The 18,050-nt window shown below is 41.0% G+C and overlaps 1 protein-coding gene across 2 annotated transcripts in view; it reads right to left on the reverse strand.

The window, feature by feature from the left end:
- Window positions 1-18,050, reverse strand: part of LOC138285629 (MOB-like protein phocein) — a 464,238-nt gene that overhangs the window by 117,160 nt on the left and 329,028 nt on the right. For both annotated transcript variants that reach the window (XM_069225826.1, XM_069225823.1), the window contains 2 exons: window positions 17,107-17,169; window positions 964-1,064 (listed from right to left, as the gene is read on the reverse strand). In XM_069225826.1, the coding sequence (XP_069081927.1) occupies window positions 964-1,064; window positions 17,107-17,169 (164 nt within the window). The remainder of the gene's footprint in view (window positions 1-963; window positions 1,065-17,106; window positions 17,170-18,050) is intronic.

An 18,050-nucleotide genomic window follows, 5' to 3' on the forward strand; every position in this document is an offset into this window, starting at 1 on the left:
TTGTTATGGTTGGGGATCTGGGCGGGGGGAATTTACTATATTGCTGAATTATTATTTGCCTCCATATGTTAACATAACGGAGAATGGACTTAGATGCAACATACATGGCACTTTCTACATACCATTGACTCCTATTAGTATTTATCCGCCACTAAAAAGTCATTCTCCGGTCACGTTTTAGCTGGTGAGAATTTTTTTTATTTTTATTAAAACGCAATTCTGTTCTCAGAACTACCTACTCCGACAGTGGTTAAACAAAAACAAACAAAAGAAAGCAACTCATAAGATATAGCTGAAATAGGACAGCTTGGTGAAATGTTGGAAGACATCATGAATGTGCCACAAGGACAGAATGGAATGCCACAGTTCTTTTGATGCAGTTAGTGGTCGTTGGGTCTTGTACTTGCCGACCTATATCAGTGAGTTATAAGGTGGTAACCAAGGAGTCAGCATTGTGCTAGGTGGTTAATATGAGTGGAAAAAAAAAAAGCAGCAGACCAAAGGATTTTTTTAGGAGCAAGCTTAGAACATCAAAAGTTATTGTTTTAAGCACTAATAAAAACATGTTAGTTCCACTGAAGATTTAAAAGTTGATATCTGTCACATAGTTGAAAAGGCATGTACATGAAAGAAAAATCAAATGACAAAATTATTAAATAATGTTTTCTTTCATGCACTTAAGAACACATATAGAAATCTCAGGAGAAACTACAAATTAAGCATCCACTAAATAATGGTACACAGGATCAGTCCTACCGCTGTTACATCAAGAACAAGTTTGAAGCGACACAATAAGATATAATGAGAAACTAACACGTGTTAGATAAAATGCAGCAAACAAATTCAGCCTGGTCAATAGGACAAATTCATGACTCGGCTAACAACCACATCAAGAAGGAAGATTAAAAAAAAAAACTTTCAATTATTATCATACGACTAACATCTCTTAAAACAGATCTTTACCTGAGATGTTCATATTTCCAAACACCTTCATCCTGGCCTTCTGGGGGTTCAAGAATTTTGTCAATGTTTGCACAGTCAGCTCTTATGTTTTGCTGTATATACTGCAGTAGTAAAAAGAAATAGAATGTGTCACTGACTAAAATTTCATACAATGTCCAGGAATTTTCAAGATTTTTTCTTGGAGAATTCAGTCACATGAATGAGAAATGTTTAAGCAATACACAGAATGTAAACAATACAAAACAAGAACAGGTTGTGTTATAAGTGCTTCTACTTTAACCATGCTCCCTAGTGATAAAGTCATCCCTCATGCTTGCACAAAGGTTCAAACACCACAGAAGACAATGAATACATCTTCCCTCCAGTAAAATCTTTCACATACGTCAGATTAAACAATACTTGTCTTAGCAATATCATTGTTTTTTTTAAACTTTGCACAAACACAGGATTGAAGAAGCCTTACCACTAATACCTTGACAACTAAATAGTATATTACTGGTGATTCAGGTACCCTTCATTTTTTTATTTTTGCTCCTTCTTATTCACAGATGGTTGGATACACTTCTTTCATTAGCAAACACAGCCAAACGCACCTATCAATAGGTGTTTTGACTTAAGCATTCTACTAATGTCACTACTGTCTGCTTCCAAGCCCCCTTAGTTTATATCCCGAGACATCGGAGGCCTAACATAAGACAGAGGAATGGCTGAATAAGGCCTACAAAGAAGGAGAATAGACTACAAATACCTGGCATCCATACTATCTTCTTACCCGCAGGTTGGGCAGAATTAATAAGAGTTCTAAAAGGAGGTAATGTCACATTAATAATCATGATTCAAGTATACTTACTACAATCCCTTCGCCAAATGAGGTATCGTTTAAGGACAATACCAACAAGTAATACTTGCAAAAGGCACACCCACAAAGATGCCGAATGGATTTCTACAATGGGCACGCAGCACTTAAAAAAGTCACCAATACTGCTTTTGTTCTGACTGTGTCAGAGAACAAGAACGCTGAAATGAACTAGAAGCTGTCTTCCAAGCAACTACAACCATAGGAGCCTTTGTAAGATTAATACAACTAAGTTTATCAAAAGAAGCAGAGCTGTATTGTTTTTTTTCAAAGTTAAACTTTCAGGCTTTTGCCTCACACAATGAGAAAGAAACTGGTGCAGCAGTTGAAGCATAACAATTAACATTATTTGATTTAGATGAAGATAGAGAAAGAATCTGTAATAGGAGACAGTAGTCCTAAGAACCATCTTGACTGTGAGAAACAGTAAGAGCATCATCTGCTGATAAAGCTTAAGAGTGGTCCAGTCCATAAACCTGCTTCAGAGAATGTGGTCTTTCAGGAAAGAAGTTTCACACCTCACAAGACCCTGCAATTGGATGATTTGCACATTGCACGTTGACCCTTTATGTGTCCAGACAAAACAGGCATAGCTTTATCTGCACAGATCTGGGCCATGTTTCCTGTAATGGGTGATAGAGCTCAACTCAACAAGTTTAAACTAAAGGGTTTAATAATATGCAGATGTGGCCCCCCGCCCAAGGACTTAACCCATGAACCTTTTAGCTTTGTGATACTATTTTGCAGGGAAAAAGCACTAGCTGTGTCAGGCCTGCCAAGCTAAGATTGCTTGAAACTTTGGCAATGTTTCTTTGTTGAAGTGTCAACTGGTCCCCATGAAGGGAGAGCAGAGTCTGACCGTTCCTCCTCGATTTTACAAAGGTTTATCAGGACGCAGGAAGCCATCAGCTGCACAAAGCTCCTGAACCTGGTATATTTTATTAAACTGCAATTTGTCAGCTCTTTTCCTAAAAAGGCTGTAGTCACACATGCTCAGTCTTCGACGATATTTATCACAATTAAAACCAAGGCTGCGGAGTCAAACTCTTGAGTTTGATCCCACAATAGTTATTGTAGGGTCAAACTCAAGAGACGTGAATTAACTGCTAAGGTTTTAGGGAAATACTTGATGACAGAAATGCTTCTTTCCAGTTTCATAAGAAAATTGCAAACTCTTGATTCCATGCTTAACTTCTGGAAGAATCTTTAAAAACAAATTAAAATCCTCTCATCAGAAGCAGACCCAGAATCAATGTTTGTGTGCTGTGTTGGTGGCTGAAAGGACTTAAGTCAGAACCTGCTAAACTGAAGACATCTCCGGCAAAGAATCAGAAGTTGGTATAATATATTAGGTCAGTCCTGTCTCCCAGTTAGGTTGTGAATGAAAGAACATCACAATAATATATTCTGAGGAGTGCCTGCCACATATAAACTTCCATTTATCATCATTTGGAGGAGCAAGCTCACTTGTAAAACCTAGGGATGTCACAATACTCAATGAAGTACAATACTGCAAAGTCAGATTCAACTGTATCTAAGAATTCAATCTCAAAGAAGAGCTGAGACATTGGATTATTAACGCTACTTCTAATGAGAGCTATTAAAGATCCAAGGGAAGAAAAGGCTGATGGAGGAGCTACTACTATCTTGCTAAAAACAAGGTTCTGTAAAAAGGAAATACCAATTTGATTGCCCTACTCTGGAATTAGAGGTTAAAAAGCAGATTCCAATATGTGTGGCACGATCTCCAAGCGGCTGCTCTGCAAATCTCATAACCACAATTTTCTGAAAATGGGTATCTATGAATAGTTTCCATTTGTCTGAATCTTGCTCTGTGGCTACTCTGAAGGGGTCTGCTATCCCTCTTTTACTGTGTAAAAACACAAAATATACATATGGCTACAAAATACATAGTTCTAACCAATCCTTGTGCTTAGCAGAATAGTTAACGTAGCATCTGTTTTCCTAATCTCTTTGGTTCTGCAACAGTATTAATGAAGTGTGCAGTAATAATGCCTGGATAGGGACTAAGGAAAACAATTGGAAAGCAGATATTTTTGTTTAAAGAACTCAGAAAGAAAAGAAGGGCTGCATACTCCAGGACATGTAGCAGGAGGTTCATGAGTGCACAGTGCAACACCCAAATGCCTCTTCTAGTGTGTTTAAAGAATACTACGAGAGCCCTTTCCATGAAAGGTGCTCAAGGACAGATTGTTCATGTGTGCAGACTCAGGACTCCAAGGGGAACATGGTCATGTCAGAGAAGGACTGATTCAAAAACCTCTCACTGGGATAGTGAAAAAAAGACGTTTGACTGCACAATTCTTTGATATGTAATTCTAGTACAGTTTATTGTGAGAAATTAATAAACCTGACTTTACCACATGCAGGAGATAAACTAAAGTCTGGCATATCCAAGCAAGGAAGCTGGAGTATATATACAACATGCAGAACCTTCTTCATTTACATGCATAAAAGACTTTTAGTTTATTCCACTTAAGAATTACTTTCTGCAGGACATGAATGGAAAGAATAAGGAATCGGAGAAGAGAGACTAAACAGTAAATCAAAATGGCATTCCTTTTAAAGTTAAGTTTCAGACAAATAAATGAGCATGTAAACATTTTTTCATTTCTTGCCACTTGAAGTGGTTTATCTGTGTCATTTACTACAAAATGTCTGGCTGAACTGTTGATAAATCAATCCACATTGTTAGAGTGTTATGAGTAATGCATCCACATTACTTTTTAAACATGACATAGAATGTATGTCTGTAATCTGAAAGCCTCAGCCAGCAAACGTTTTCCAAAAGCATCTAGTCTTTAATCCTCTATTTCTGAGCACACTACACAAAAGATTGGTTGGCCTTTTCACTCTCCGGTCGAACCCAAAGAAGATGATCCATCCTTAGGTCTGGTATTTTGGTGGTCAATGACCTCTGTCTGCAGTCGGATTTACTGTGATCATTATGTTGGTCGGCATTCTGCAAGCCTCAGGAATAATGATCCACGTAGACTTGGTCCTGAGAAGTACACAAAATGGAATCCACAATCTACACAAATAAAATAAAAGAAATTCCCAGATTCATAGCCCTTCATCAGACTCAAAAAGCTACCATAAGTATAACAAAAAAAGTTTTTAAAAACCCACGCAGCTTGAGCCATCAAAAACCCAGACAAAGTGAGTATATTTCATTTTGGCAGCGGTAGTCTGAATCCAGCTGAAACCTCTTCTTTGAGAACTAAGTCTTTCATAATAAAATATCTGATATACCGTTTTGTACACTGTTGACACAAATGCCACCTACAACAGTCTTTGCACAATTTAGAGCCTTACGTCATGACCCACATGCTCCTCCACCACCCCTAACCCATACACCATCCACACTAAACAAACGCAAACAAAATAAAAAAACATGCCACTCATAGCAACCTCGCATCCCTTTGTCTATTATATAATAAGAATACCCTAAAAAAAACAGTACACTCTTCATGGCTCTCTCAGCCACCAAGTCCAACACCCACACACACAGACCCAACAAAATGCCTCCTTAACCTGCTGGAAAAGGAACACTAGATTGAAAAGCAAGACTATTGTGAGCCTCAAACGGTTATCACAACTAGCAACAAGCCTGCTTCAAGCTCACATTATACTGCTTACCCATCTCCTAAACAAAACAACACTACCACTAACACAGCTTTTCTATACTGCCAGCTCATAAATGCTCGATCACTCTAAAAAAAAAAAACACCACATGTACGACCTGCTCATAGACACACAACCTGACTTACTATTCATAACGGAATCACGGGAGATGATATGGCCCCAGTGTTGCACGAAGCCGTTCCTCCAGGCTATCAAACCATCACACAAAACCGTATAGGCAAGAGAGGAGGTGGACTAGCTATTATATTCAAACAGGCATTGAACCTCAGTAAAACAGACATCTCCATACAAGGTTGTGAAGCCCTCCTTACCAGATGCCACCCTACTCCAACTTCCTCCTGTAACTTTATCCTCCTTTACGGACCTCCACCTAACAACTCCACATTCCCAGATGCTTTTCTAGACACAGTCTCAAACCTTATTACACTATACTCCAACCTATGCATTCTTGGGGATCTAAACATTTGGTTTGACAAACCCAATATGCCCCATCCAAAAGCTATCACCACTGGCCTAGTCGCATTGAACCTACATCAGATTGTGCACAATCCCACACACATCGTTGGTCACATCCTAGATGTCATTTTTGCTAAGCCTGAACTAGTTACTATTCATAGCATCACGCCAATCACTTGGTCAGACCACCATTTGATAACTTTCCGACATACAACTCCACAAATCAACACACCCCACAACTACTTACATACATACACCTATCGACCATGGAGCAAACTCAATTTGGATGACTTAGAAACACAACTAACAGCTAACACAGATCTAGATACAATTAATTCTGTGCCAAAACCTTATGAGTGGCTACAGGAAGCTTTTGATATCCTAATACCACTCAGAAAAACTAAACACAACAAAAGAAAACCGACACCGTGGAGAAACACTGAACTTAAAAAGATAAAGCAACAAATCAGAAAGTTGTAGTGGACCTGGCTCAAAGGAAACAACAGTCAAGACGAATTGCAGCTACACAAACTTAACAGGATATACAAATCAGTCAAAAAAAGCTAAAAAAAGGTACTACTCAGACAGAATTCAAAATGCTCAATCTACAACCAAGGAATTTTATAAAATTCTCAATGAATTTTGAAAACCTACATGCATGGAAGGAAGTCATCCCACTACTCAAGATTTCACAAACAAATTGGCAACTCACTACACAACCAAGGCAGACACATTATATTTAAAACAGAAGAAAAACATCAGCACCAACCCCTTTCCTAAAATACCCTCTAAGAATAAACCAACCCAACCTCTACAGTCCTTCAAACAAATATCCCAGGATGAATTTATGGATTTGGTCAAAGCAAGCAGAAATTCTGGTTGCCCTTCTGACCCTTGGCCACCACAAATCTTCAAGAACATTCTTCTATCTACTTCTGCTGCCACACCTGTAAGAAGAATCTTCAACAACTCTAACTTCAGGAACTTTTCCTGTAGACCTGAAAAAGGCATGCATACGAATATTAAAGAAAACAAACCTAGACCCGCAAGACCCCAACAACTACAGACCAATCACAAATGGACCTTTCCTGGGCAAATTGTTAGAAAGAGCAGCATTCGCCCAGATGTCACAATTCATTGAAGACAATTCTATACTTTCAGAATTCCAAACTGGATTCCACCCAGGGAGAAGCACTGAATCGGCACTCATAGCAATCTGGGATGATCTTAAAAACACAGTCAACCGAAATGGAGTTGCTGCACTCTCTCTCTTGGACCTCTCGGCTGCCTTTGATACGGTTGACCATGACACCCTAATTCAAAGACTCCACGAAGCTGGCATACAAGGGATTGCTCTCGACTGGATTACTTCCTATCTTCAAAAAAGATCGAATATCATCCACTCGCCCCCCTTCTCGTCCGAACCCTACCTCACAAAAACAGGGGTCCCCCAAGGGTCAACCATCTCACCTTTGCTTTTCAACATCTACATGATATCTTTACCAGAACTGATCAATGATTTCCATCTCACATGCTACAACTATGCAGATGACACACAAATACTACTTAAATTAGAATGCCCCCAAAACATTGAAAACTCACAAATCTTCAGTTGCCTCAGAGCCATTGATCAGTGGATGACCAGGAGCCATCTCAAACTAAATACCTCCAAAACAGAAATACTAATATGTGGTGACTGGAAAAGTTATGACCCTCTGTGCGTCTGGCCTGACTATCTCGGACCACCTCCTCAATTATCCAAGGAAGTTAAAAACCTAGGAATCACCATGGATTCCAAGTTAACTATGAATGCCCAAGTGGACAAATTAGCACGAACAAGCTTCATCACCTTGCAGACTTTAGGACGCATCTTCCCCCACTTCAGATTTCCACACAAGGTGCAAGCTACTATCTCGCTTGTACTATCAAAACTGGATTATGCCAATGGCCTCTACCATGGGTCATCTCTATCTGTTTTGAAAAAACGACAACGTATCCAGAATTCCGCAGCCAAGCTACTATTACATGTAAAGCCGCAAGCCCACATCTCCCCTGCCTTGAGAGCACTACACTGGTTACCCGTTGCCAGAAGATGCACTTTCAAGCTGCTTTGTATCACCCACAAAGCTATACATGGAACAGGACCGCTTTTTATCAGAAACAAAATAATCAAATACATCCAACAAAGAAACCTCCGCTCAAGATTGGCACCCTGCCTTAGAACACCACCATACAAGAAAAAGACTATAGGTGGTTGTGATGCTATTAATTGTGTTTGACCAATGACGTTGTGTTTCACCAAAGCGCATATTAGTTGCTCAATGTTCACCAGTAGCACATTATATGTTTTGTTCAGTTTAGCTGCCTATTGGCTTTAACATGGCATTTGCCATTACATTTTGTATTCAGTTTAGCTGCCTATTGGCTTTGACATGGCATTAGCCATTACATTTTATATTCAGTTTAGCTGCCTATTGGCTTTGACATGGCATTAGCCATTACATTCTATATTTAGGTTAGCTGCCTATTGGCTTTAACGTGGGGTTAGACATTGCAGTTGAGACATTGCAGATGAGCTGTGTTTTTCCAAGCTGTGTTTTTCCACATGATAGACCAAGCAGTGTTCTTCACACCAGACCTTAGCTGAAAAGAGCACGTAGATTTTGTGTTTACCTCGCAATCCAGTCTGAAAGCGAGGGAGCTCGGGAGAATTGGCCACTCTCCAAGGTTCTTCGGTTCTCACACCGATTTTGCTTTTCAGGGTGACTCTGGGCTACAGCAGGGGTGGATTGAATCTGCTTGACTTCAGACAGGAACGTAGACGTCAGTTGTCTGCCTCCTGTTTGGGTAGAAAATCTCTTTCTCGCAGTTGACCAGAGTCATCAACTTTGCAGACCCCAGAAAGATGAAGCTGAGCTATAGGCCCTACGGTGATTAATTTTGACTTTTATGCTTTGCTTTGAAGTTATGCTATAATATAATCACATATTTGCTGTGTACATTGCAACTGAGAAGTACTTTGATATATTTTGCTTTCATTTCTGCGACTACTTTTGAACGTATGCTTCAAATCTACTAATTTCATCTCTCAAGAACCTTGCGGTGAAGAAATAATAACAATAAATGTCTTCTTTAAACTTAGAAGTGCATTCCAGAGAGGTTCTGTAAGCTCGGTTATGAGATAAGAGCAGGAAAGCAGAACATTATGGCGTAGTCTGCAGGATTCGGAGTCAAATTGGGAATTTCGAAGTGCGCGATTTAAAAGTGTAATTGTTTTTTGTTGTTTAGAGAATCACAGAAGCACGGCACACCATGTTTGAAAATGCATGTGAAGTTAAACTGCCTTATGGTGCTGTGAGAAACATGTTTTCTTGTTTATCAGGACTGGATGAGTGCTGTGATAAAGCATATTTAGAAAATGTGCCTTTGAAAGAAATGATGTTCCTTTTGTTCTTGACAGAAGGGTTTGGCTACTTTTAAATGCAGGAGAGATGTAGGCAGTTAGAACATGAAAATAAGAATTTACGTGAGCAAATTAGCCAGAACACATTATTGCAAGATAATGCTGAAATCTATAAAACTGCTGTTTTAGAAGAATCTGGCTTTTCCCATTCCAGTAACGAGGGGGTTAAGACAGCTGTGAGCCAGTCTGAGCCTCCGTGTGAGCAAAACACCCCTCAGTTTTTGGCAGTTGAAGAGCATTCCTTAACTGATAACAGTGCTCAGAATGTTATTTACAGACCGCTTCTGCAAAGAAAAATTAATTCGGACATGGCAGAAGTACCGTCGCAAAATGAGCAGTTACTGGCACAAGTAAAACAAAAGGTTTTAGAGTTTTACTGTTTGCACTAAGCAAAAGAAACAGATTTTCATGAGCCTGTTTGATTTTTGGAAACAGTATAGTCCTCATCTGAGTGAAATCCTAACACTTTGGTATAAAGTAACTAGAAAAAAGCATGGGCAGCTGCGTGCATCTGATTTGGCAAATGAAATAATTCAGACTTTAGGTTTCTGCGCAGTGCAAGAGGGAAACACTGATTTACATGTAAATCAGGAACAGGGGAGGACAAGAGTGCCCCTGGAACTTTGGAGTATGAAACCTGAAATATCAAGCATGCAGTGGGTGATGAGTTCACCTAAATCTCACAGTTTAGGACATGCACATGAAGCTAGTATCATACACTGGATCTGGTACATGCAAGACAAGGCTAGAGTCACTGCAGCCCTACATGAACAGGTGTCACAAGCCCCTTTTCAGGATGTGGAGAGGGTGCAGGGAGTACCACAGGTAAAAGAGTCACCAGTGAAATTGAGTGGACCATTTGAATTTGTGTCCCCTGAGGATAAAAAGCATGTTTGTTTGACTAATGATTCATTGACTAAAGAGTTGTTTTCTAGCACAGGTGAAGGAACAGTGTTGTAAAAAGTTTCAGACTTTAAAGCAAGAGCTGCTTGAGATGTGTCATTTTTACACTGATTCTTGGTTCACTGCCAATGGTTTAGCCGTTTGGTTTCCACATGGCTTGTACATAACTGGTTCAATTCCCTTGCAGATGTTAAAGAGAAAAATTCTGAGTCTGAAGTGTCCACACAGAATTCTGACTTAGTGGGGATGGCTAAGTGGGTGCACCAGAAATGTGGACAGCTTGGAGAAAAAGCCACTTATAGGTGGCCAGAGATTAGAGAGATGCACATTCCCCTAGATTTGATAAAAACTGTGATTTTACCTATTTGTCAGCACGCACAACAGCAATCTGTACCACAAACAGTCAAAGATCAGTTGGAGGGAGGAAAGATACCAGGACAGATATGGCAAATTGATCAGGTTTTAGGAGGAGTGATTGCTGCGGATTACCAAGGAGAAATCAAAATTATGATGATAACTAGAAAATAATCTGATTCATTCATACAAATTGAAGACAGAACGGCCCAACTTGTCAAAAGTGCAGTGAATGGAGGTTTGGTAAAGAAGGAGTCTGCCCCAGCCCTTCTGACAGTACAAGGAAAGGGAAGGGAAGCTGTGGTGCAGCAGAAGAAAACCTCAGTGCTGAGGTGTGGGTTGAAGCCCCAAGTGACCCTCCAGAAATCATAAAGGGCCCCAAAAACGTCCTGCTGATTATAAAACACGGAAAGGAAGAGGAAGGGCACATTTCAGATGACAAATGTTATTTGCAAGAAAAGTCATACTTTTTTCTTTTGCAGATCCTAACACGTTTCGCCACTGACCATGAGTGTGCTGTGTGGTCTCCCTTCGGGTGTGTGCGTGTGGGGTCAGAGGAGGGACCGAACCCCCAACCTGAACCTGATCCATGGATCCATTTCGCGCAATTGGCGCCTACAGTTCAAGTTCATCTTGTTTGATTATGTTCTTCTACTAGAACTAAGCAACCTTACCAGTTAACTGTCTGTGTTTTTTTCGTATGGAACTCTGACTTTCGTTTACATTCCAGCAAACCTTTCAGGTGGACCATGTACCTTTACATGAGTAGAACTCATGCTACATCAAATTGCTATTTTAGAGACACTGTTCAATCAGTTATTATCCCAGTCAGAGTATAAAAGTTTCAGTCTTTTCTGTGTAGATGTATCTGATGTGAAAGGTTATGAGATCAATATGTTAATCCACTTCCATTGCTTTACAGTGATTGCTTTTATCATTCAAATCGGATTTGCTTATAATATTTTTATGGTGTTGATGTTTTTGTTTTTTGCTTTTGTTTGAAATAAGAGGTATGTAAACAAAAATTCATTGGTCATAGGGTGGAATTTCATGCTATTAATTGTGTTTGACCAATGACTGTGTTTCACCGCTGCGCATATTAGTTGCTCAATGTTCACCAGTAGCACATTATATGTTTTGTTCAGTTTAGCTGCCTATTGGCTTTAACATGGCATTAGCCATTACATTCTGTATTCAGTTTAGCTGCCTATTGGCTTTGACATGGCATTAGCCATTACATTTTGTATTCAGTTTAGCTGCCTATTGGCTTTGACATGGCATTAGCCATTACATTCTGTATTCAGTTTAGCTGCCTATTGGCTTTGACATGGCATTAGACATTACATTTGATATTTAGGTTAGCTGCCTATTGGCTTTGACATGGCATTAGCCATTACATTCTATATTTAGGTTAGCTGCCTATTGGCTTTAACGTGGGGTTAGACATTGCAGATGAGCTGTGTTTTTCCAAGCTGTGTTTTTCCACACGATAGACCAAGCAGTGTTCTTCACACCAGACCTTAGCTGATAAGAGCACGTAGATTTTGTTTTTACCTTGCAATCCAGTTTGAGAGCGAGGGAGCTCGGGAGAATTGGCCACTCTCCAAGGTTCTTCAGTTCTCACACTGAGTTTGCTTTTAAGGATGACTCTGGGCTACAGCAGGGGTAGATTGAATCTGCTTGACTTCAGACAGGAACATAGACGTCAGTTGCCTGTCTCCCATTTGGGTAGAAAATCTCTTTCTCGCAGTTGACCGGAATCATCAACTTGCAGACCCCAGAAAGATGAAGCTGAGCTATAGGCCCTACGGTGATGAATTTTGACTTTTATGCTTTGCTTTGAAGTTATGCTATAATATAATCACGTGTTTGCTGTGTACATTGCAACTGAGAAGTACTTTGATATATTTTGCTTTCATTGCTGCGACTACTTTTGAGCGTGTGCTTCCAATCTACTAATTTCATCTCTCAAGAACCTTGCGGTGAAGAAATAATAAAAATAAATGTCTTCTTTAAACTCAGAAGTGCATTCCAGAGAGGTTCTGTAAGCTCGGTTATGAGATAAGAGCAGGAAAGCAGAACATTATGGCGTAGTCGGCAGGATTCGGAGTCAAATTGGGAATTTCGAAGTGCGCGATTTAAAAGTGTAATTGTTTTTTGTTGTTTAGAGAATCACAGAAGCACGGCAGACCATGTTTGAAAATGCATGTGAAGTTAAACTGCCTTATGGTGCTGTGAGAAACATGTTTTCTTGTTTATCAGGATCAGCCAAACTATGGAATTCATTACCCCCAACTATAAGAGCAACAGATAAATTTCTTGTCTTCAGAAAATTACTCAAGAGTTGGCTCTTTCCTTCATAACCACCCTATTCAAACAACTATGAACTGCATATGCCTATGTTGATAAAAAAATGTTTTTCAGATTATGTGTATGTAGGAAGTTGGCTCTGTATGTGCTATTTCAAAGTAAGGAATAGCATGCACAGAGTCCAAGGGTTCCCCTTAGAGGTAAAATAGTGGTAAAAATAGATAATACTAATGCTCTATTTTGTGGTAGTGTGGTCGAGCAGTAGGCTTATCCAAGGAGTAGTGTTAAGCATTTGTTGTACATACACATAGACAATAAATGAGGTACACACACTCAGAGACAAATCCAGCCAATAGGTTTTGTTATAGAAAAATATCTTTTCTTAGTTTATTTTAAGAACCACAGGTTCAAATTTAACATGTAATATCTTGTTTGAAAGGTATTGCAGGTAAGTACATTAGGAACTTTGAATCATTTCAATTGCATGTATACTTTTCAAGTTATTGACAAATAGCTACTTTAAAAGTGGACACAGTGCAATTTTCACAGTTCCTGGGGGAGGTAAGTTTTTGTTAGTTTTACCAGGTAAGTAAGACACTTACAGGGTTCAGTTCTTGGTCCAAGGTAGCCCACCGTTGGGGGTTCGGAGCAACCCCAAAGTCACCACACCAGCAGCTCAGGGCCGGTCAGGTGCAGAGTTCAAAGTGGTGCCCAAAACGCATAGGCTAGAATGGAGAGAAGGGGGTGCCCCGGTTCCGGTCTGCTTGCAGGTAAGTACCCGCGTCTTCGGAGGGCAGACCAGGGGGGTTTTGTAGGGCACCGGGGGGGACACAAGCCCACACAGAAATTTCACCCTCAGCGGCGCGGGGGCGGCCGGGTGCAGTGTTAGAACAAGCGTCGGGATCGCAATGTAAGTCAATGAGAGATCAAGGGATCTCTTCAGCGCTGCAGGCAGGCAAGGGGGGGGCTTCCTCGGGGAAACCTCCACTTGGGCAAGGGAGAGGGACTCCTGGGGGTCACTTCTCCCGTGAAAGTCCGGTCCTTCAGGTCCTGGGGGCTGCGGGTGCAGGGTCTTTTCCAGGCGTCGGGACTTAGGTTTCAGAGAGTCGCAGTCAGGGGAAGCCTCGGGATTCCCTCTGCAGGCGGCGCTGTGGGGGCTCAGAGGGGACAGGTTTTGGTACTCACAGTCGGAGAGTAGTCCGGGGGTCCTCCCTGAGGTGTTGGTTCTCCACCAGCCGAGTCGGGGTCGCCGGGTGCAGTGTTGCAAGTCTCACGCTTCTTGCGGGGAGTTGCAGGGTCTTTAAAGCTGCTCCTTGAAACAAAGTTGCAGTCTTTTTGGAGCAGGTCCGCTGTCCTCGGGAGTTTCTTGTCTTTTTCGAAGCAGGGCAGTCCTCAGAGGATTCAGAGGTCGCTGGTCCCTTTGGAAGGCGTCGCTGGAGCAGAGTTCTTTGGAAGGCAGGAGACAGGCCGGTGAGTTTCTGGAGCCAAGGCAGTTGTGGTCTTCTGGTCTTCCTCTGCAGGGGTTTTTCAGCTAGGCAGTCCTTCTTCTTGTTGTTGCAGGAATCTAATTTTCTAGGGTTCAGGGTAGCCCTTAAATACTAAATTTAAGGGCGTGTTTAGGTCTGGGGGGTTAGTAGCCAATGGCTACTAGCCCTGAGGGTGGGTACACCCTCTTTGTGCCTCCTCCCAAGGGGAGGGGGTCACAATCCTAACCCTATTGGGGGAATCCTCCATCTGCAAGATGGAGGATTTCTAAAAGTCAGAGTCACCTCAGCTCAGGACACCTTAGGGGCTGTCCTGACTGGCCAGTGACTCCTCCTTGTTGCTTTCTTTGTTCCCTCCAGCCTTGCCGCCAAAAGTGGGGGCCGTGGCCGGAGGGGGCGGGCAACTCCACTAAGCTGGAGTGCCCTGCTGGGCTGTGACAAAGGGGTGAGCCTTTGAGGCTCACCGCCAGGTGTTACAGCTCCTGCCTGGGGGAGGTGTTAGCATCTCCACCCAGTGCAGGCTTTGTTACTGGCCTCAGAGTGACAAAGGCACTCTCCCCATGGGGCCAGCAACATGTCTCTAGTGTGGCAGGCTGCTGGAACTAGTCAGCCTACACAGACAGTCGGTTAAGTTTCAGGGGGCACCTCTAAGGTGCCCTCTGGGGTGTATTTTGCAATAAAATGTACACTGGCATCAGTGTGCATTTATTGTGCTGAGAAGTTTGATACCAAACTTCCCAGTTTTCAGTGTAGCCATTATGGTGCTGTGGAGTTCGTGTTTGACAAACTCCCAGACCATATACTCTTATGGCTACCCTGCACTTACAATGTCTAAGGTTTTGTTTAGACACTGTAGGGGTACCATGCTCATGCACTGGTACCCTCACCTATGGTATAGTGCACCCTGCCTTAGGGCTGTAAGGCCTGCTAGAGGGGTGACTGACCTATACTTGCATAGGCAGTGAGAGGCTGGCATGGCACCCTGAGGGGAGTGCCATGTCGACTTACTCGTTTTGTTCTCACTAGCACACACAAGCTGGCAAGCAGTGTGTCTGTGCTGAGTGAGAGGTCTCCAGGGTGGCATAAGACATGCTGCAGCCCTTAGAGACCTTCCTTGGCATCAGGGCCCTTGGTACTAGAAGTACCAGTTACAAGGGACTTATCTGGATGCCAGGGTCTGCCAATTGTGGATACAAAAGTACAGGTTAGGGAAAGAACACTGGTGCTGGGGCCTGGTTAGCAGGCCTCAGCACACTTTCAATTGTAAACATAGCATCAGCAAAGGCAAAAAGTCAGGGGGCAACCATGCCAAGGAGGCATTTCCTTACAGTGTATATTTCTAGTTATGTACAGTTTCTTTAGAATATATGTATTGCTACTAGGTCATAACAATAAACTACACACACACTCTTTAAACCTGTTTGACTAAGTATATTTTACCCATGGTTCTAATTATGTATTGTATGTGCATATGTGTGTGTATGTATATATATGTATGTACGTGTATATGTTGTTTCTGTGCTTGGCATGTTCGTGGGTCATTGCATGGCTCCTGGGTGGGTTGTTATACTAGATATCTATGAATTCCTGCTCTCATCTGATCACACTTGACTACCTATCATCATATGTCATGTCTCTATCAAACTATCCTCCATTCTCACTCTGACTCATCCCAAATCCTTTCTACTACTTTCATCTCCTAAATAACTCTGCCTTAGCTCTTCCCTCCGCTTCCACATCTAACTCACCAAACCTCACTCTACTACCGTGACCTCTCATACAACTCTACCAAATTCTCCCGCATTTATCTCACCCTGCTATTATGCTCTCCCTAACCATTCCACATACTCTTCCCTCCTCCATCCCCCTTTACTCATCCCAAACCTTTGGGATGAGTAAATTAAGGATATACTCCCAATGAACACTTCTGGATTTCTTTCCTCCTCCACCCCTCCATTACTCCAGTCAATCTAACTAACAAACTCTCATATCCGCGGCTCAAATTAACTCATAATAATACTAAAACTATACTCATTATTTCCCAATACTAATCCATCAGTAATTCTTGTTGGGTTCCAGAGTAGCGTGCTACTCACCGAAAAGCGCTTCGACGCTTTGTCAGGTGTAGTAAGCGCTATATAAATACGATAACAATAACACAACTGTCTGTTCTTCTAGAAGAAATCTACTAGAAACCATGTGAGTGGAGGGAAAATGGAGGAGGCCAAAAAAATGCTTTTTAAGTTTTCACCTGCTTCCTAGAAAGCCTTCTCAACTGTCAAAGTGGGTCACAAACACATATTCTGAAGTAGTGCACTGGAAACTGTGTAACCAGATACAAAAAACAAATATGATAACTGCGTAACAGATGACACATATGGTCTATAATTTGGGTAGTTAACGGATGATTTAGACTATATATGTAGTTGACACCGAAAAGCAAGGCTCCAGATTACCTTTCTGTCACAGCCATTGGCCCATATTTTCACAAATTAAGCACTAAATCAGATCAATTTTAGTTAAGGAAATTTACAAACTACAAGCACAAACAAGAATGTCTTAACAAGTGTTGCTTTCTTTTGAAGTTTGAATACATACAATTAGAGAACCAATTCACAATTGAACTACCATTACGTTGATAGCATCCTTACCTGTTGGACAGCAAGTGTGCTGTCCATTTCTTCAAAAGATTCATCTGGCCAATTATAAAAATCCTGCAGAGGTTTAAAAAAAAAAAAAAAAAAAAAAACAAGGTTTCAAAATTATACATTTATTGAACAAACGGTTGTAATTTTTCAGAATATTTATAAAAATACTCTGGACACATAAAAAGTAAGTTTTAGGATAAAATAATAGCATTTATTCAATTTTGTGGGTTCTAAAACTAATGGCTACAATCATCTAGTCATCTAAAATACTCTAGACACATAAGTACATTTTAAGATAAAATAATAGCATTAATTTAATGTTTGGGGTTCTAAAACTACTAATGTCTACAATCATCTAGTCAGGAGCAAATCAAGTAAAAGAATTCCAGTCAAACAACTCCAATCTTCTACCCCCACCAACTCCAAAGATATCTGGCTCAATGAGATTCTTGATCTCTCAACAGCAATTACAACTTACAAAGGAAATTGAAGGTTCTTTTGGGCCAAGTAAAGGAGCAAGACCGTTTTTCCCCATCAGGTTCTACAGGGGAGCTACATGATCTAGGAATCCAAGCACTTTCATAGTATGCGGCATGGGGGTACTCAAGTCCCCAGATAAATCAAGGAGAATTAATTTGTATCAAATGGCTGGAAGTTATGCTCTACTGACAAGATCATTATTTCCTACTGCTAAAACTTACCCGTTCAAGTTAACCATCCTTTCTAGAAAGGCACTATTAACAGTCTACAAAACACTAGTACTGATCTAATTGCTGCCACAAGTACATGCGTTTAATTCCCTTTCTGTGACTTGGTAACCTAGTAAATTAAAATCTCTGAACAACCACTCCCAAGTGTTGTGGAACCTGTAATTCAAAATAGTATTCACTGCCCTCAAAATATCATCTCAGTACATGCCTAGTTTCTGGCATGCAACAGTAAGTGTA

Source organism: Pleurodeles waltl, chromosome 3_1, assembly GCF_031143425.1.
Source record: "Pleurodeles waltl isolate 20211129_DDA chromosome 3_1, aPleWal1.hap1.20221129, whole genome shotgun sequence".
NCBI lineage: Eukaryota > Metazoa > Chordata > Amphibia > Caudata > Salamandridae > Pleurodeles > Pleurodeles waltl.